The 21,372-nt window shown below is 32.0% G+C and overlaps 1 protein-coding gene across 3 annotated transcripts in view; it reads left to right on the top strand.

Moving 5' to 3' along the window:
* The window catches only part of LOC145295892 (lysophosphatidic acid phosphatase type 6-like), a 232,033-nt gene that overhangs the window by 153,842 nt on the left and 56,819 nt on the right, over positions 1-21,372 (top strand). For all 3 annotated transcript variants that reach the window (XM_080141647.1, XM_080141648.1, XM_080141649.1), the window contains exon 4: positions 5,219-5,349. In XM_080141647.1, the coding sequence (XP_079997773.1) occupies positions 5,219-5,349 (131 nt within the window). The remainder of the gene's footprint in view (positions 1-5,218; positions 5,350-21,372) is intronic.

Raw genomic sequence — 21,372 nt, 5'->3', positions numbered from 1 at the left:
TTATTTAACACAAAGTTTCATATTAAGTGAAAAACATCAATTTGGACAAAAATTATGTTATGATAAATTTCTAGGATTATCTCCCTGTAATGGAACTCTTAAAAGATGCATGGGCAATCTAAGCCCTGTGAACTTTGATAAAAATGCTCTTTTTAGAAAAAAAAGTATTTTAAAACGTTCCAAAGAGACTATCTGAAGCATTGCTTATATATAACGGGAATTTTAAAATTTCTGGCCTCGGACTAAAATAGAACCAGAAAAAGTCAGTGCAAACATATTTATAGAAACCTTTTTGAACTTTTTATTACCTTTCATAAACGTTCAGGAATTATTAAAAATACTACTCATACCTATATTATACTAATGATCTGACTTTTAACCATAAAAGGTTTTCATATTTTATCAGCTGACTTTGTGTTATTTTAAGAAGGATGTGAAGACTATCATCCATTGGTTCTCTATTTGATTTCTTTTAGCTCTTCTGTTTTTGTACCTTTTTTATGTAAAGAATTTTTAACAAATTATTTATAAAAGAATAAAAATTAATAGTTGAATATATCTAAAGCATAGATAGAAGTCAAATGTAATAATTGATGGAGAATTGGCTCTATAATAATAATAATAATAATAATAAATACAAATAAATTCAAATATCATATTTAAAAGTATCTTATGACTGAGCATCGCCAAGTGGCTTGTTAGTTAAATATATGGAATTATGTTGGCATTATCTAAGTAAATTTATATCTTATCTACTAAAAATTACTTGATTATTTATTTCTATTTGTGACAGTCTAACATTGAAATGCATGTTTACCTTTATATATTAGAAGAAGGCGTGTAAACTTTTCTTGCGCAAAGATTTATAAAAACCACAAACCTATCTAAATTACTGATATAAATATGTTGTAATAATAATAACTAGCAGAACCCATGGAAATTCTACGGTAGTTGAACATTTTGAAAACACACATCAATAACCAGCGACACCATTTTTTGTTTGTTTGTTTATTTTATTTAATCAAATGTTTATTAGCCATTTGGAACATTCCATTTTCCTTTTAAGGGATATCAAGATGATAATGGTCGAAGCGAATTACCATATTAATATATAGATAATAGTGATCATTTATTATTTTCTCTCCATTATCATATGATTATGATATAAAATATTTACAGCACTAATAAACCTCATAACAAACCCTGATCTTCACTTTGAGATTGAAACATGCTCAACTCTATCTGACTTGAATGTACCGAGCTTAACAAAATCTTTATTATACTCTGTTGTTTTGCTTTCAATGCTCGAAATAATGATATTTTGGGTGTATTCAAACAAATATCTCTATTTAAATTATCTGCTTACATCATGTGCTATTAATCCTTGTACTCGGCTGGTGCTACCATATCAGGATGTCCGTGATATCAACTTCTGGATTCAAATACAATAAACATTGATGTTATTGTTTTTATCTTTCCTTTTACATATTCTGCAAAGCCAAAAACAAAAAAAAACAAAACAATTTTTCTCTACAAAACAACTAAATCAAACACAATGAATAAATATTTGAAGATATAAAATACTTGAAGCATAAAACTTTTTCCAAAATGATTAGATAGAGCATTAAATGACCAGAAAAGCTTTGATAAGCCATAAAATAAAATGATTAAGCTAACGTAGAAGTTAATGTACTTCAAAAGTGAGAATGAGATTCAGAAGACTTTGTACAGGTTTCATCATCCAGAACCATACACGGTTAAAGGACGACTTTGCCGAAATTGCTATAGTGAACCCTGCAAGCTTTATTAACTTATAACAGCATGATGTCATCCAAAAGGCAAGAAATTCATGCTTGATGATCCTCATAACTTGTGTTAGGCCACCATCGTGCTAAAAATATTTTTTATCATAACAGACCCAATATGTCTACATTTAAAAGCATCATAGAATTGAAAATATTAGAAATCATCTTTAAAAACCAAATTTGATTCTGATAGATTTTTTCAATAAAAAAAACCCCAATATAACTCAGTATTTCAGCTAACACAGGCTTTCTTCAGTGAGTGAAATAGAAAAACATTGAACATTGTTTTTCTATTTTTTTCTCTTCATTGTCAAAGTATAACAACGAATGACAAGATAGTTAAGCTCCCCTAGTATCAAATGGAAACCGTTATTAATGTCTTTGTGTGTGTGTGTGTGTGGACCATGCTGGTACATATGTAAGAATAACAGATTCAATATTTATACATTTAAAAGCATCGGAGAATTAAAAATATATAAGAAATCATTTAAAAAAAAAAACACATTCGCTATAACTTGACAATGTAGAAAAAAACATGTCTATAGCTCACTGAAGATCAGTGGAGCGAAATATTTTATTTTCACGTTTTCATTTATCAAAGAAAAAAACATATCTTAGCATCAAATTTGTTTTTTAAAAATGATTTCTTATTTTTATTGGTTATTTTTTTTCACCCAGAGACAGAACTTTTATGACCAAGATATCCATGCTGTCAGCAGTAGTTGGTTTTGAACCGCATAGGCAGTATGCTCTCCCCATTTCAGGCAACAAGGCCACATATCATCAGGTGGCCCTATGCTTAAGCATAGACATGTAGCAGACAAGAGACATCCTGATTGAAGCTAACAATAGTATAATTCTGCTTATTCATGACGGGATCTTCAGGGTAGAATAAAATTGTCGCCCTAGAAAAGACTACATGATTCCATTTCTGTTGGATGGTTTTCTTTTTTTTTTTGTTGCATACCATTTACTCATTGGCCAGTTGTGTACAAATCCCAAGAGCGATAGGAGCCTTTTATTATGTCTGAAAGTGACACAATGTTCAATGAGCAAGATCGGAGATGCATCGGTGTACAACTCATGTTCATTACCGATCCAAATTATGACTACAGGACCATTACCAGCATCCTTAAAATGCAAATCCGGACAATTCAACGCTTAAGGGAACAGCCCAATAAAGTTTCTGGCCACGGTTATGATCTTTGGTGTGATTTCAAGTGAGGGCCACATCATACCACCTCACATCTTTGAAGTCGGCTTGAAAGTCAACACCAAAGTATATCTGGATGTGCTGAAGAGTGTGTGGTGATCCCCTGGTGCAATCAGGTGACCACTGGCAGACCCTGGGTGTGGCAGCAGGACTTGGTACCAGCCCACAAGTCCAAAGAGACCCAGGTTTTGTATCAGAAGGAGTGCTACAACTTTGTACCTTTCTCTCACCGCCCCTCCCCCCCTTCTTCCTCAACCTGAACCTGCTGGATTATTTCGTTTGGTCATACGTCAAGAATATCACCGACGTGACTCCCACAATATCAAAGCCAGTCTGATTGCCACCATCCACCAAGTATTCGCCAAACTCCTGCTAGCGCTTATGGAAAAAAACATGTTCCCAGTTCCAGACCCATATCGAGGTGATGATTGAAGTTGAAGGTGGTTACATTAAATAGATGTCAGCTCTACTACATAACCAAGTTACCTGAAATGATTTTTTTCAATAAAAGTTTTAAAATAAAGCTGTAGTGTTTTTTCTTTACGGCGACAAATTTATCGTTTGACCCTGGATTGTAAATGTTTTCTCTTCAAATCATTAAGATGACAGTTCTTTTAATATTGCCTTTGCATGCAAACATTTGATAATTTCACTCACTGGTGATAGATTTGGTTCTTATTTAAAATTTGATCCAATTAAAAAAACAAAAATACAGAAAATACAGACAAATCTTTATGGTGTACATACCTGTCATGGAACAAAGATGTCATATTCCAAAATTCATGTAAATCGATCAAGTAATTTTGTTTAACTAAGAAAAGTAAATTTTATTATGAGACACTGTTTTTTGATCTCCTGTATTTTTATAAATAAAGGGGAGACAACTCAATTCGAACTATCGAGATCAAGACCAGTCTTGTAATGGATCCAATTTACTATTAAAATCGATAAAAATTGAAAATAAAATGATTTTCTATATATAAAAAAGCAACTTGATCAATTTACGTGATGTTTGGAATATGACATCTTTGTTCCATGGTGAGTACTACATCATAAAGATTTTTCTGTATTTTGTTTTTTTAATTAAATCAAATTCTAAATAAAAACTACTTATTTTGAGTGTTAGATCATTTTAAAGGTTTCATAACAGTTGATTGTTTGATAACTCAGTCATTATCATACTTGAAATCTGTGAATGGTCATCCAACTGACTTTTAGCTACTGATTTGCACAGAGGAAAGCAGATATCCTCATTCTTTTTCCTTCCATTGCCAGGACCTGGCCAGCAGAAGGCTGCACTCTTGCCTTTGGAGATGGTGAGTCCAAGTGCTTTCTCTGCATTGACTCAGCTTTGGTTTCTGAATCATAGTGATACACTCAGGTTTCATCCTGTGTAATCAGATTTTTGAAAAATTCGAAGACGTGCTAAGAATTTTTGGCACATCTCCAAATTCATCCTTAAAGCACACAACACATTTTCATTTCTGGAAAGATGTCAACAACCTGGGAATACAACTAGAAAAACACCTTATGCACATGCAAGTAGTCATGAATGATAGTTTCTACAGCCTCTGTACTAATCTTGATCTCTTGGCCTATTTACCAAATAGTCCCCTGTTGACTTTTCAAAATGACAGTCTTAACTTGACTGACAGATGCCTCATTAATGACAGAAGAGGAGTGACCAGGTCTGGGATCTGTTTCCACAGATTTCCAGTCATGTTTGAATTCACAATGCCAGCATTTTAGAAGATCAAATAATGGGGGCATCATTGTCATATGTTTCTTACATTTCATCACAAGTCCCATGTACTGTACATTATTTCAAATACAAAACTTGATCACTGCATGACACTCAGCAGGCTCCATTTCACATTTAACTCCCTTCAAACATCTGTAAATAAGAAATCACAATTAGTTCAGAGCTGTAATTTACCACATAAACCATAGAGATATAAATCGTTGCACATGTAAAATTTCAGCTAGACTATACAACTGGGATTGGATCAGGGACATTGCTTACTGAACATCCCTTATACATGAACTTTACAATGATTTTCTGCTGGTGATAATTGCTTGAAAATAATAAATTTGAAGTTGATTTTACAGTTGAGGATTAGCCATTTCGTTTCTTTTAGTATTTCCTGTTTTGTTGATTATTTCTATTTTTAAATAATTGTGTTCTTTTCATATTTCTCAGGGAGGTTGTGTGAGTGGTCAGTTGACTTTACTGGGTCAGCAACAGATGTACAACTTGGGCCAAGTTTTAAAGAAAGACTATGTTGACCACCACAACTTGATTGATCGAGTCTATGACAAGGACGAAATTTTGTGAGTAAAGTTGTTAATTTCTGATTTCACGTGAAAACTTTTTCATTTTTTATATATTGCTACCCGCTATTTAGACAATAACTCATGAAACATTATTTCATGATGCAAAGGAATAGACGTCTGCAGTAAACAATGTCTGATAAAAAGTTGTATTATACTTAATTATTTTTGCATAAAATCTATATATCTATAAAAATGAAATTGTCTGTGTGTGTGTGTACATTTCCCTACCAAACTACTCTGTCAATTTTCAGACTACAGACTCGAGATTTGACATAAGGGGTATTGAGATTTGGGAAAATTTTTTTAATTGGTTTTGGCCAGAAATTTGTCTGTCAAGTTCAATGATTTGACCTTTGAAAACTCTACCAAACTTCTCTGCCAATTTTAGGTTTAAACACTTTAGAAATTTTAGATGTAGGTTACTTGAACATGGATCAAACTTTTAAATTTGATTTGAGCCCAAAACAATGAATGTTAAGGAGTCAAAATTGGGGTCAACGTTTTAAAAAATTTGACCTCTGCGATCTCAACTAAATTACTCAGCTAATTTTTGGTGTAAACATTTGAAATTTTACATAAAGTGTATTCAGACCCAGGGCAAGCTTTTTAATTGGTTTTTGGCCGAAAATTTGGCTACCAAGGGGTCAAAATTCAAAAGATTTGACCATTGCAATCTCTTGCAAACTATTCAGCCAATTTTAAGCCTAAACATTTGAAATTCAAAAATAAACTAAAGAATACATGGGAGGGTGGTGGTTAAAGTCAATATGAGAAATATATGCTTGGTAAATTAAAACAAATTCATAGTTATGAAATTTAAATTTCCATTTTCCAAACTCAATAAATTAATTTTTAATTACTTTTTAGTTTATTTTCAATTAAAATAGCAGAGTTACCTGGCGTTGCCTGATATCCTAAAAACCAAAATAGAAGAGGTTAAAAAGCGGGTGTAAATTTTTTTATATTAAAACTTTTATCTCTCGATCCGTCTATTTCTTTCCCTCTTCCACGTTTTTCCACATCCCTCTTCCACATCTGCCCAGCCCATTCCTTTCTTGTTTTAATGTATTGAAAATAATTATAATGTAAGTTGTATACATCTCCTTTTTTTAAAAGACTAGCGGGGGTACCTGGCGTTTCCTGTGTCTGAAGAGGTGGGTTAAAATAACAGTAAGAAGTCTGGGTGGGGATAGGTGTTTAAAAAAAAATAGTGGTAGTGGGAGGGGGTAATTAAAACAATAGTAGGCAGACCGAGTGGAGAGAGGGATAAAAAAATATAGTAGTAACGGGGGGGGGGGTACTCGGCATTGCCCGAGTGTGTGTAGGTGGTGTAGTAAGGAACCCTGGATGGGGGTGGGGGAATCAAAACAACAGTAGGCAGCCAGGGTGAAGAGAAGTGTTTTAAAAAATAAATGAAAAAATAAAACAGTGGTAGTGGGCAGGCAGGCTCGAACCTGTGACGTGAAGACGGAAAAAAAAGTGAAAGAAAATCTGTTGTCTTACCAATCCTCCATGACGTGACCAGAAGTTTGGCAAAGTCAATCCAACCGATAAAATGACTTGCAAAAATCGCTCGCAAAAAATCGACCTCTCCTTGTACAAAACTGGCCATTTTAGGGTGAAAGAATTAATGCTTTTAGCCAATTTTTCAATATTTGTCTTCTGAGACGTCAAGCTTCAAAATGATACTGATATTGTCAGGATCCGTCGCCTTTGTTGAAAGTTTTTGCAAGACATACAAACATACATACATACATACATACATTTAAACAGACAGGTGAGATTTATATAATAGATAATATTAGAAAAGGGCTGAAAAACTGAATCCCCACCTCTCCTCGCCCGACTTAAATCCGCTGGCTGGATAATTTCATTTGGTCATATGTTGAGAATATCACCAACATGACTCCTATAACACCAAAGCCAACCTGATTGCCACCATCCGCTGAGTATTCTCCTGCCAGCATTTGTAGAAAAGAAATATCGAGGCGGTGATAGAGGCTGAAGGCGGCTACATTGAATAGATGTCAGCTCTACTACATAAGCTGTAGTGTTGTTTTCTTTAGGGTGACAAATTTATTGCTCCACCCATTTAGAGTCACTCATTCACTTTCAATTTGTGTATCCTAATGAATTCATTACACAAAGTTTCAATTCCATAGTGAAAAAATTAGATACCTTCAGGCTTAATAGATTAATATTTAATCCTATTGACATTTTTCTTTTATTATAGAAGCAGTATAAGAAAGTATCCCTTTCACAGTTAATGTCCTCCTGATACTTATTTAAAATGGGATTTGAATTAATTTTTTGTGTGCATTGTGTTAGGCAATTTTTGATTGACTAATTAACATTTTTTTTTGAATTTTACAGAATTTTCATGTGATTTTGTGCATTAAATAATAATTTTAACTTTAAAAATGCTTAAAATAAAATCTAAATTAAAAAAGAAACGAATTGACTACTTAAAAATAATTTCAAGGCATTTAATTCACTCGTGTCTGTTTTTAGGATTTAATTTGGAGGAAATGTTAAAATCTTGCGAACGATTTGATTTGAACCAAATATATTTAAGATAGAAATTGTGATTGTAATCTGCAATTTTAGGAAATAGAATAGTGTTATAATTTTTATTAAATGATTGAAATAATTTTTTTTTTTTTTTTTTTTTTTTTTTAAACTTTCATTGTTAGATTTAGTGATTTTTGTTTTTGTTTCTTGTTTCTTTTTCTCTTCATTTCCTGGTTGTATTAATGCAAGAAGTCATCCCTTCATGGAGTGAGAAAAGGTATACATCCGATGTTGTTGACGGTTGTAAAGTCTGAAATCAATGTGGTTGGCACAAGTTTTGAAAAGAGAAACTTGGTCACATTTTTTGATAATATTATTTTTGCAAGTTTAATTTGAAAGTTAATACTGGTTAATAGCGCCAACAAAATGAAGAGAGAAAAAACCCCACAAGTTTTATTCTATGAATAAGGTGTATCAACAATGAAAGTCTTAGAATAAAAAAAATGATTTTAAACTATAAATATAAAAGCGAAAATGTATGTATGTATGTGTGTTCGCTTTTTCTGTATGTCTACAAAAGTTTTTTTTCAGAGAAGCGGTCGGTCGGTTCACAACTTTTTAAAACTTTTTATATCACATATAAATCGTAATATCTCACAGTTAACAACAAAGCTCGCCTGTGTATTTAATTTGCTCGATTTCGGGAAGATAAATATTCAACATTTGTCGCTCGCCGCATGTGGGTTAGTCTTTTTCCTATAGCATCTTGGGGGAAAAAAAAAAAGCGTTCAGCAGTAAATGAAATACTATCCCACAGTCAAAATTGACCTCATTAACTCATTAAAATGGGCACCAGCCAAATCCAAGTAATTAAATTCAAACGTGTTTCCGTTAGCATCTCACGGTGGGGCAATGGTTAACGTTGCACATTTTTTTTTCACACTTTAATTTACAACGTTGCCTCAACAATTCGGGTTCGATCTTCATATTTACTTTTTTTTTTTTTAACCCCCACCCTCCCCACCCCCGGAGTTTCCACACACACCTCCAAACACCCGGGCAACGCCGGGTACCCCTCGCTAGTCATATGATAAAAATTATATAACATCATTTGATTTTATAAATTTTCAAATTAAACTTATGAACTAATGTTTTCAAAGATGCGACCAAGTTTCTGTTTTTGTTTCATTGTACTGCAGTCGAAGTTCTAAAATATCTGGCCCCGAATTTCCAGTAACCACTTGTCTTAGTGATAGTGTCCCTTATTATAATTTAAAAAAAAAAAAAAAAGGTACACAGACATATAAATGTTGGTGTGTTGATTGCTTCATTTTACTAAGGTCCAAGTTCTCAAAAGTCAAGGTACCCCTTCTTGGGGCTAACACTTGATCTCTATATGATTAGATACATAGATATTCAAATATTCCATTAAAGTTCTCATTTATCTCTCAAACACTGAGTTAGTAAAGAAGTTGATGACATACTTTTCCTCTCCCCAATTGACCATTTAAATATGTTCTACTATACCTTTCTTGTGGTTTTACTGGATTCCAGGACAAGAATTCATCTAGTCTGGTGTGGCATCAATCTTAGTACTGTCACTACAGCTAACATCACTTGGAAAAAGTGCATCATTCCTTGTATTAGGTTGGTGTGAAAATGTTTTTTTGACGTTCAACTATATATAAAAATAAATGACATTATTTTTGCACCAACCTAATATAAGCCAGTGTAGCATGTTCATACCAAGGTTATTTTATTTGGGCTTTGAATATAATACTATCTTGAATATTTAGTCAGTTCTCAAAAATCAGTGTCCCTTCCTAGGGGCTAACACCTGATGTCTATATGAAATACATATATATTCTAATATTTAATCGGATCCCACTTGCATCTCAAATGTTGATTTAGTAAAGGAGCTAAGAATGGTAATTTTCCTCTCCGCAATTGACCATTTAAATATGTTATAGTCTATCTTTCTTTCAATCTCTCGGTTTTACCAGATTCCATGACAAGAATTCATCTCATCTGGTGGGGTATCCAGCTTAATGCTGTTACTTGAGGTAACATCACTTGAAGAAGATGCACCATTTCTTGTAAAAGCTGCTGTGCTTAGCCATACTGAAAAGATCTTATTTCGACTGCGAATACTATGTGGTTTTATAATGTTTAGTCAGGGTTTACTTGTAGAGAAAAAGTATCCTCATCTCCTGACAAACCCCCGTACTGAGAGACTTTAGATGCTCGAGGATAGTGTCTTGTAGGCATTCACGTTCTCTGTATTGTGGTTACTGTTAAAGTGTCTATATCTGACATTTCCATACAGTGTGATGATGTACAGAAGAGAATCCTGATAAGTGAAGGTTGATGAATGTTTGTCGCATGGATAAACATGATATGAGAATCATATGATGATTGTGTATTGAAAATTTCCTTGGCAATCTTAGATCTTATTAACTCTAACATTAAATCTAAACAATATAGGAATATGTGTACACAGCAGAAGACTTTGTTGATTTGGTCACATCAAAAAATGGATGAAAGTGTTTGGATTAGTAGATGTAGAACAGTGGCAGGAGAAGCCAAGAAAAACCTGGAAAGAAATGAGAGAAAAGAGGGATAAATGAAGACTTGGGCAGAGATGGGTTAGTTTAGAAACCAATTTCTAAACGTTTGTCAAACACATGTCAATAAATAAAATGGATATTAAACTGAATATGATGATGATGATGAAATCCAATATTTTTATCGTAGTTATTTTAAAAATTATTACAATTACTTCTTATTAATTTAATTATATATATTTTTTTTATAAATTGTATTAAAAAAAAAAATATACCAAGGATTTTTGTTATTAACAATTTTTTTAAATTTTATTTTGAGATTATTTTTAAAAGCATTTTACATTTAAGTTGTTCAAATGGATGAAAAAAACACAAAAAAGTTTTTTTTATCTGTTTGAACAATTTTAAGTGTACTTTTACTTAAATAAAAAATGATTGACTAGAATAACAATTAATTTGATACAGTTAAAACATAAATAACCAGCAGGGTTACCATGCATTGCCCGGGGTTCTAATTTCCATAAATTATGTAGATTATAAGAAAAAAAAATTAGAGTAAAGCTAAACAATCTATTATAATTTTAAAGTTCATTTTGAGACAAAATTAGTGAAAAAATACTTTTGTCCAAGGTGAGGTTTAAACTCGCATCTGTAGGCGAACCGCGGAGCGGTTTAGTTACCCAGTTATAGGCTGGGGTCCCCACTTTGTAGACTGCATTGGGGAACTGGTTATTGAGAAAATTGCATGTTCAATTACTAAGAGGTTGAAGGTCGTCGTTTAATTAGGACAGTGTAATAAAAAAAATCAACAAATAAACATGTGTCACAAGTACATTTAAGACATTAAAATGAAGCACGCCAAAGCAGGATTATATATTTACATATGTATAGGAGAATTTATTTACACAGAAGTATTGTACAATATAGAATGTGTTTGTGTACACGAGAGTTCTTGTGTATGTTAGAGTTCGTTAAGATATAACAAGTATTCATTGTTATGCAAGAGTTAATTGAAGTATACGTGTGTATGGATTTGTTGAATGTTCCTTCCTACCTTGACAGAATGCACGGCTGTCGAGGTGCAGGTAGAAAAATGGTTTATTTCACATTATAAGCTAGATGAGAAAAAGGAAGCGTGTTGTCAACGTCTTAAATGGAAAAGAGAAAGAAGAAAGAGAAATGGAACAGGAAATGTGGGCAAATGAGGATTACAGGGGCAGATAACCAGTGCGTTATTTAAAGGTGTATGTGTGTATGATTTGATTGATGTATATTAGATTTAAAAGGGCATGTGCCTATACATACTCTGTCTGTTAGTATGGCAGACTAACTAATTGAGCTACTGGGGTGATTAATACATAGCAATATTATACTTGTTGTTGATGAAAGTCATTTAATGAGTTGTTTCTTTAAAAATTAGTCCTATTTACATATAACTAGCTAAAACTACCCGCCATTCAACCAACAATTAATCTAGCCATAGCTTTCTTTACAGAAAATAAATAATTTCACATTGTATAAGTGAAGTAACGATGTATACTTCAAACTTTCTGAACAAGAAATATTATTCATGTTAAAAGTATATTAATTGTTTTGCTACTTCTCTGAATATTAATTATTCAAACATGATAGTGTTTGAATATATGGTTAAGTAGCCGTTTTTGTAATTTAGAACTACTTTAAAGTTTCACTGCTCACTCATTTTTTGCCCAAATTTCAAACAATTATTACAGTTTATAGATCACCTTCTCAGCTATATTGTGTAAAAAAAAAATAATTCAATTTTCATCCAGTAAAAACAAAAGTTATGATGAATTTACTGGTGTTAAAAATCATAAAAATTCGTAAAGAGGTGAGCAACGTTTTTTATGACTGGTTTCCATAGCTACCACATCGCTTCAGTGACTAGTGTGGCTATTAATTCACCGTTCTCTCAAAAAGAGAAGTAACAAGTGAAACAAAATGAAAGCAGACGAGTGCCATACATTGTTTTACATATGTATATGTTATGTTTATGGGGGCAAAAAATAAGACTGAAATTAAACAAAGAACAAGTGAATTTACTGGAAGCCTGGAAAAATCATGGATTACAATAGTAAAATGCGAGCATGAAAAGTAATATGGTTAAGCTTAATCATGGGAAAGAAAAGGACAAGATATTCTAGTAAAAAATATAATAAATTTATAACTTAAAATATGGCAGCATTAAAAATTTTTTTTTTTTTTAAATTCAATTTAACATTATATAATCAATTCTTAATGCTGCCATATTTTAAGTTATAAATTTATTATATTTTTTACTAAAATATCTTGTCCTTTTCTTTTCCATGTATAAGCTTAACCATATTACTTTTCATGCTTGCATTTTTCTACTGTGTGGTGTGTGGCAGGAAGTACAAGTCGACTGCAGGTCTGAGGAGACATATGCTTGTGCACAGGGACACCATACACCAGAGTTGTCCAATTAACTCAATGCAGACACTTGACTTTGTGTTAGCTTTGCTTCAGGCCATATGAATTGGCTGCTGGTTTGAAGAGCCACCTGCGTGGCCATATGAGATGATTTAGGGAGGGGGACTGATGGTGGGGTTTTGTAAGGTGGGACTGCAATCATCTGTAAAGATGAAGCAATCATTATCTATCTACATATTGTCTTCCCTATTTCTTTTTTTATTATCTTAAATCTTTCTGATGAGAAAATGTTAAAAAAAAAGTACTTGGCCTTATTATATATTGTATTCTTCAACTATCCAGTTTCCTCTAAAAAAGGCTTTCTAGAGGGGAACAAAAATTTTTAATTTCTTCAGTCAGGAAGTACACCTCCTACACTGACTGAGAACAGCACAGACTGTCAGTGGGTGTAGGAGATCTATCTATATATGTATGTATCTATGTATATTTTTTTTTATTTTGATATTCGTGAATAAAGCGTTTATATGTAAATTATTGGATGCAGACAAATTGTAAAATTTGTCTCATTTAGTGGTAGATAAGATATTCACAATTGAGGCACGTTTTATTTACATAGAGATACATTGCAATTATTATTTGGAGAACAAAATAATGATTGTTATGGTATTAATATATTTCAGTGTTGAGGAAATGTATTGTGTATGAACAGTTACATTGTTTTATTAATTAAAAAAATAACAAAAAAACAGTTTATATGGTATTCAAAATTAATCCAAGTCCTCAATGTGTATAAAATATACCCATGCGTAAACCTAATGGGATATAATTAAAAAATAATAATTGACAGCATTCGAACAACATTGTGAATTTCAACCTGTTCAGTTCGGTTCTCCCAACTCAACTCGCCTGCCATCTTATTCAGGTTTTTTATATTTTGTCATTTAAGGGCCGAAGCCTCATTGATATGCAAATTAATGCATATTAAACTACATTCCTCCTGATCCTTAAAGATCACCTCATAACACTGTACCAAGATCTGCAATCACATCAACTTATAACAAGGCTAGACTCTACTAGCCTCTCAAGCAATGCTAGACTCTACTAGCTTCTCAAAAAAAAACAAAAAAAACTGCTGAACTTCACTAGCCTCTCAAATAAAATACTGCTAGACGTTACTAGCTTTCCAAGCACTGCTAGACGTTACTAGCTTCCTAAACAGAAAAAAGTCAGTCAAATCGTAATTCTCCATTATATTACGACAATTAGAAAAATGTCTGACTCAAATCACGTTTAAATCTTGTCAATGTGTTGTGTGTGAGTCACCCTGTGCTTGGTCTTGTTTCCTGACTAGGACACTGAATGCTATTCCCTATTCCTTATTTTAAATTTCTCTCTTTCTCTCATCAACTGAGCAAAAAATTAAGATGTAAGAATTGAATGTTAATAAAGGCTTTAGGATTTGGAGCAAGAGTGCAAGGAGTTCACATTGGTTCCTGGCAAATGTGGGAGTTAAAAACTATAAATTTTGTGAAATTATTTCAATAAATCTTACTAATGCTTGTCCAGAATTTCCCTTATATTAAAAAATAAAAATGAAGAAAAATCTATATTATGTACATACCTGTGATGGAAAAAAATATATTCCAAATATCATGCAGATTTGATCAAGTAGTTTTATTTTTATAAAGAAAATCATTTTTAAGCAAATTTGAGTTTTTTTCTAAAATCCCACGGGTTTGAATTATTTAGAGTTCTCTCCCTTGTTTTCAGCCTGTTTTCAATATGACACTGATTTGATTTTCTTATTTAAAAACACAACTATTTCATCAATTTACATGATTTTTGGTGTACAATCTTTTCTTTCTGGATACAGGCATCATACAGATTTTTTTTTCTTTTTTTTAATATAGGGGAAATTCTTGACAAGCACCATCTTACTAACATCCTCTCAAATTGAACCAATTTAGCATGTCCTGGGCCCCACTCCTTAAATTGAAAAAAAAAAAAAAAAAAGAATAAAAAAAGTGATAAACTGACAGCAGAGACCTTCATTCAAGTGGGGTCCTGCCTGGTATTCGATCTATCTCTCTTCTTTAAGGCATTCATGAATTCATTGTTGCTCATCATTTTTGATGTTGCCCGGATGTTCAGACTGTCAACATATGTTTCTCACTGTTGTTCTCTTCTTCTTCTACCCATGATCTTTCCCGTTATATTTTGCTGATTGTCGGAGAGTAGTTTAATGACGATCAGGTGCCGCCTGTCTATAATGATAATCCTTACCAAGCGAGGTGTTCTAATTCTTGAATGAAGAGTTTGATGTATTGCCATAGCTTTTCAGTTGTTCAGACAGTAAGTTACAGTTTCTTTCTATTCGAGCAATGCATATACTGGATGATTGTCCTGACCATTATACTCAGAGGTATCTTCTGATCAGCACAACGGGATACGAAACCATAGAATTATTTCTGTTTGCTTCCATATTACATCCATCACCTGCTTTTTCTAACCTTAAGTTACTCTGATCCGGGAGGTTAAGTGGGTTCTCGACCATGACCAAGAGTCTCCCACAGACTAGCTGAGGGGAGGAGGCGTTTTATTTTTCCTTTGATATGCAGATACATACAATTCCTAATTCGATCTGGGACAATGCTGGGTCTTCCTACTGGTTTATTTCACAAAAGCAAATCTCCTCTTTTTTGTACATCTTTCTTTATTTTATCTTTTTGTATTTTTTATTTTGATTTTTTTAACTCAATGTTGATATGAAAGACGGATCTATCAGCTAATTTCTATTTTAGCTTATAAAACATGGGCACTTGGAATTTTTACAGGAATGATAACCTACCAATTATCAGATTATGCCATATTTATCTTTTCTCTTTCCAAGAAAGCCTGAAATCTCTAATATATATCTTTTTTATTTCTGATTTTCAAATTAGATACAACTCAGATGATTTGAGCAGATTTCAACTTTTTTTTTTTCACACCTAAGGGAAGCTAACTCTACAAAACGAACACTTTTCACGCTCATAACTTTAACTATGTAAGCTGATGGGTCATTTTAATGAGATAATTCTTTAACGCATATTTATTTCTGATTTTCAAAATGAACAAATTATGATTTTTTTTAGATCTCTAAATCCAGCATTTCCCAACCTTTTTTGATTGTGACCTTAAATGCAGTCTTAACCTAGAATAATGATTCATTAACCTTAATTGCAGTAATAAATCTACAGTAAAACTTAACAAAAGCTTTATATGTTTTCTTTATTACATTCCTGTTTACATTTACAATGAATTTCAATAGATATTCAGTCTGTAGTGGCCATCATCGATGGTAACATTTAATGTTATTAAAACTTGGCTTTTTTTTTTCTTTAACAATTACAAGAAACCTTTTCAACCAATGATCGCCATGACTAATAACATCCTACCTGAGCTTCAAATTCTTTAGCTTAGCATTCACAAGCAATGTGATTGGAACAAATACATTGAGGACATTGCTAAGGCTGTTGCAAAGAAGGTGGGCTCCCCCTACCATGCTAGAAAAATACTCACACCTGACAGTATTCTATATCTTTACAAGACCACCATTCGCCTATACATGTACTATTGCCACATCTGGGCTAATACATCTACCATTAATCTCTCTCTCTTAGATAGAATCCAAAAAAGATTCTCTAATAAAATAGGGTTCGCACTTTCAACCAAGCTCCAACTCCTGCCCCATCACCGCAATGCTGCATCCCTATGCTTGTTTTATAAGTACATTAATGAAATGTTTACTGATATACTCATACCATATGTGCCTCTTCTACTTATATAGCCCAGACTAACCTGTCAAGCAGCAAAATTCCACCCCTTCACTGTTAAGGTCGCATTTTCTGTGGCTAGATAATTCTTTGTTTTTGAAGGAAGTCGTATCGCAATTAGATTTCTGGTATTTTTTGTACTTACATTGCTGAGAACTGTTTAATGGAATGGTATCGTGGAAATTATTTAAAGAATGCTTTTGTGAAGATAATAAGTGATTCATTAGCGAAGAAGAAAGCCACAAAACTCAATTAATCTTTTGTTTGTAAATTAGAATCGGCTTTATTTTACCACCACTTTCGTTAAAACCAAACCAGCAATTATTTCGGTGTGAAACCAGCTTTGAATGTTTACCATTTGACCCGTCTATTAGAAGTGGAAGGATAATAATAATGTACACACTCTTATTATAATGAAAATGATCTGTTAAGGTTAGGCTTAGCCAAATCTATGTCACTGGTCTTTACATTATCAGGGTTACCCGACATTGCCAAGAAAAAAAAGTAACCAATTTCTATAAAAATAAACTTTTATCTCTGCTTCTCTCAATTTGTCTCTCTTCAATCCCTTCTTTTTTTTACTGTTCAGTCTATTCTCTTTTAGCTGGGAATAAACACGTACAACCTGCTTTTATATAATTGGTTTCCGAAACACTAAAATAAAATGATTTCCCCTGATGATACTTTATCCAGTTGATGCCTTAGGTTTTTATAAAACTTTTGGAAAAGTTGTAACTGATTTCTATATAATTTTGTTTGTCTATACTTTGCGATAACTCTCGGGTGTACCCCAGGGGCTCTTTTAGGGCTAATAAAAACACTCCATTTTTGGGACTATTTTACCACATTTGTCCAAAATTTTCTGTTTATGTCTATTTAGCAGTTTTGCATGGTGCTGAACTCAAATTTAAATATGTTACGGCCTTGGGGACTTTGGGGGCTAAATGGGGGGGGGTGCAAAAGATGGACTTGGTTATTTCTTTCTTTGCATAGTGCAGAACTCAAATTTACATATATTAAGGCCTAAAACTGCACTGTTTGTTCATTTTCACCAGGATTTGACGTCCCTTGTGGACTTTTGGGGTAAAATGGGAGGGGGGGGGGGCAAATGCTGAACTTAGTCATTTTTTTTTTATGCGCCGTTCACTGTACACTCACGGAGGACCATACATGCTTCACTTGTTTTGAATATGAATTAAAATAAAACTAAACAATTAAAGGGTAATAATAATCATAATTATTAAAATTAGTTTAAGAAAAATGAATATATGAATCAACCATTCTATTCGCTCTGGCAAACATAACTCGTTAGTGCTCTATGGCTTTCATTTTGCTCATTCTGCTGATAGATTCACAATTTTGTGCATTTTTTTTTCTTTGCAATAAGTTTTTTTTTTATTTTACATGCTAGCAATGACATTTTTAGGAGAATTAGTTCACAAAGCATGCTGTAATTCACTTCCGACTTTAACATAAAAACTTTGTTTTTTTATGGTTTAAATGAACTTTACACAATTCATTGAAATTTGTTGTCTACTGATTGGCTAATCATATCGGCTGCTCCTATAACAATGCTAGAAGATGCTGGAAACATCTGGAAAACTGACTACATATTATCTTAAAACATCTCGACAAAGCTGATATAAACTGATCTAGTGGTTAGAAGTTAACTGCATGTCAAGAGCTAGCCTAGATAAAATAGGAGCTTAACAATTTGCAGCAATAATAGTTTTTCTGGTTATGAATAAAATGGAAATATAATATGATGGTTTTGTAATATGAATCTTGAAGGCAAGATTAGATCTGATGACTTCAGAGGAAAATTAAAGCTGGACAGTATAAGGAGATGTGTGCAGAACAGAAGACTGATGGTATAGTCATGTAGAACAGTTAAGGTAATTGTTGTGTCGTGGAACAACAGTCAAAATAAGAACAATCAAGTTGAGGTTCGGTTAAGGAACAAGTGTATTAACAATAATGTACAAAGATAGGAAAGCGTGTATATCTGCTGGGCACTTGGCTAGCAGTTGAAGTGCAGTCGCATCTCTCTCACCGGTGTTGGAATTATTAGTGCTATTTATAGTACTAATCAGTGTAAATTCCTCTGTTCAAGGAAGGCCGGTATAACAGTAATAGGTTTCAGTTCACAAGGGAAAACTAAGGAAAATATGGGAGGAAGATTATAAAAATTAACTTGAGAGAAAGAGGGGTAAATAAAGACCTGTTCAGAGTTGGCTTAGTTTGGAAGTCAATTTCCTGAAGCCGTCCAATGCATGCCAGCATTTAAAGCAGATGTTAAACTCGATATGATGATAATGGACAAAATATGATGTCGCTTTGCAGATTAAATCAAAGAAAGGGATTTTGTCAAACTTTATGCCTTAATCAGTCATCAATGAGAGAAAAAGGAAACATGTAAGCAAGTCTAGAATCAGAAAGTAACCTTGACCCATAGGGAAGCTGATTCATGGATAATGTCCTTTTCTATGATTACTTATTATTTTAAAATTAAAATGGGTTTTAGTAAAAAGAAATAACGGTAAACATTTAAAACTAAGTTATAACAAATTTAATCATGCTCACAAAACTTGGACAAAACAATTTGATTGAAAAGAGAATGTTGGCTGATATATACATAAACTAACAAATTATCTGCAGTTGCACCTAAATATGATATTTTTTATTTATTCAGATTTCATATTATTACAGAGCCAATATTTTTTATTTATTCAGATTTCATATTTATTATTATAGAGCCAATATTTTTTTTATTTATTCAGATTTCATATTTATTATTATAGAGCCAATATTTTTTGTTTATTCAGATTTCATATTTATTATTATAGAGCCAATATTTTTTATTTATTCAGATTTCATATTTATTATTATAGAGCCAATATTTTTTATTTATTCAGATTTCATATTTATCATTATAGAACCAATATTTTTTATTTATTCAGATTTCATATTTATTATTATAGAACCAATATTTTTTATTTATTCAGATTTCATATTTATCATTATAGAACCAATATTTTTTTATTTATTCAGATTTCATATTTATCATTATAGAACCAATATTTTTTTTATTTATTCAGATTTCATATTTATTATTATAGAGCCAATATTTTTTTTATTTATTCAGATTTCATATTTATTATTATAGAACCAATATTTTTTATTTATTCAGATTTCATATTTATTATTATAGAACCAATATTTTTTTATTTATTCAGATTTCATATTTATTATTATAGAACCAATATTTTTTATTTATTCAGATTTCATATTTATTATTATAGAACCAATATTTTTTATTTATTCAGATTTCATATTTAATGTTATAGAACCAATATTTTTTTATTTATTCAGATTTCATATTTATTATTATAGAACCAATGCTCTATCAATTATCATATTGTACACAATATATCTTAGTTATTTCAAAAGTAAAAAAAGATTACATCGGCTAGAATCAAAGCCAAAACACGTGGCTCTCAGGCCTTATTCATTACTGTCTCATTTAAGTCCATAAATATATAAAAATTGAAAAAATAGCATTGTTAATAGTATAACTGTATATTTATGCATGTGTTGAAGGAACTGTTTTACTAATGTTTTTATTTTGGCCATTTAGCAGCTATTTTTACCAGCTAAAAACCAAATCAAATTTGTTCCACAGGCACTATATATAAAGTTTCAAATCTGTGGACCAATAATTGACAGAATTGTTTGGTAGAGACTATTCTTCACGCAAACAGACACAGACAAGGTCACTTTTATGTATATATATATATATATATATATATATATATATATAAAACAAAAGGGATAATTGGAGTTTTGCAATTTCTTTTACTGTTTAAAAAAAAAAATTCATAACATTTTTGATTCGTAGATAGGGTTAGAAAGTTGTGAACCTGTTGACACGCGGTTCTCGTTAGATTACGAAAGTTAAGTGACATTTAGCCAGGTCAGTATCAAATGAGTACCAGAAGACACTAACAACTGAATTTTGGAAATGTGTTTAGCAGCATAAATTATTTGATAGACAAAAAAATTATAAGACCTATTTTTATATAAAACACATTATTAGACCCAAAGGCTGAAATAAAACCAGAAAAAAAATTTCATTATTATTTTTTTCATCATTTTTATTAGACTAAATAAACGACATTCAAAGCCACCATATTGCTTTTAAAATTTGGCCTTTCTAAGGGTTGACAGATTCGCAAATTTGGCTCTTTCATGAAACCATGTTTTTGGCCTCCATATTTTTTTGTAATGTAAGAGCATAAAAAAGATCAAATCTGTCAAACCTTAGAAAGACCAAATTTTAAAAGCAATATGGCAGCCTTGAATGTTGTACACTTGGTCTAATAAAAAAATGATGAAAAGATAATAAAATAAAAAAAAATTTTCTAGTTTCATTTCAGCCTTTGGGCCTAATGTGTTTTATATAAAATAGTTTTGATAATTTTTTTGTCTGTCAAATAATTTACACTGCTAAACTATACATTTACCTGAATTTTATCTAGTACTTTATCTATTATGCAGACAATACAATACAGTTGCAAATTGCTTAAGACTTTTTACTTGGTCATAGCAGTCAAAACGTTTTTTTTTTTTTTTTTGGGGGGGGTTTTTTTTTGCGTAGGAGTCACCACTTATCAAGGTCCAGAGGCCACTTGAGGATAAGGGCTAAAGAGTGTACAGTG

This window comes from Euprymna scolopes, chromosome 16 (assembly GCF_053919585.1).
Source record: "Euprymna scolopes isolate OS-2025 chromosome 16, ASM5391958v1, whole genome shotgun sequence".
Classification (NCBI taxonomy): Eukaryota; Metazoa; Mollusca; class Cephalopoda; order Sepiida; family Sepiolidae; genus Euprymna; species Euprymna scolopes.
This window is presented reverse-complemented; position numbering and strand designations above follow the sequence as displayed.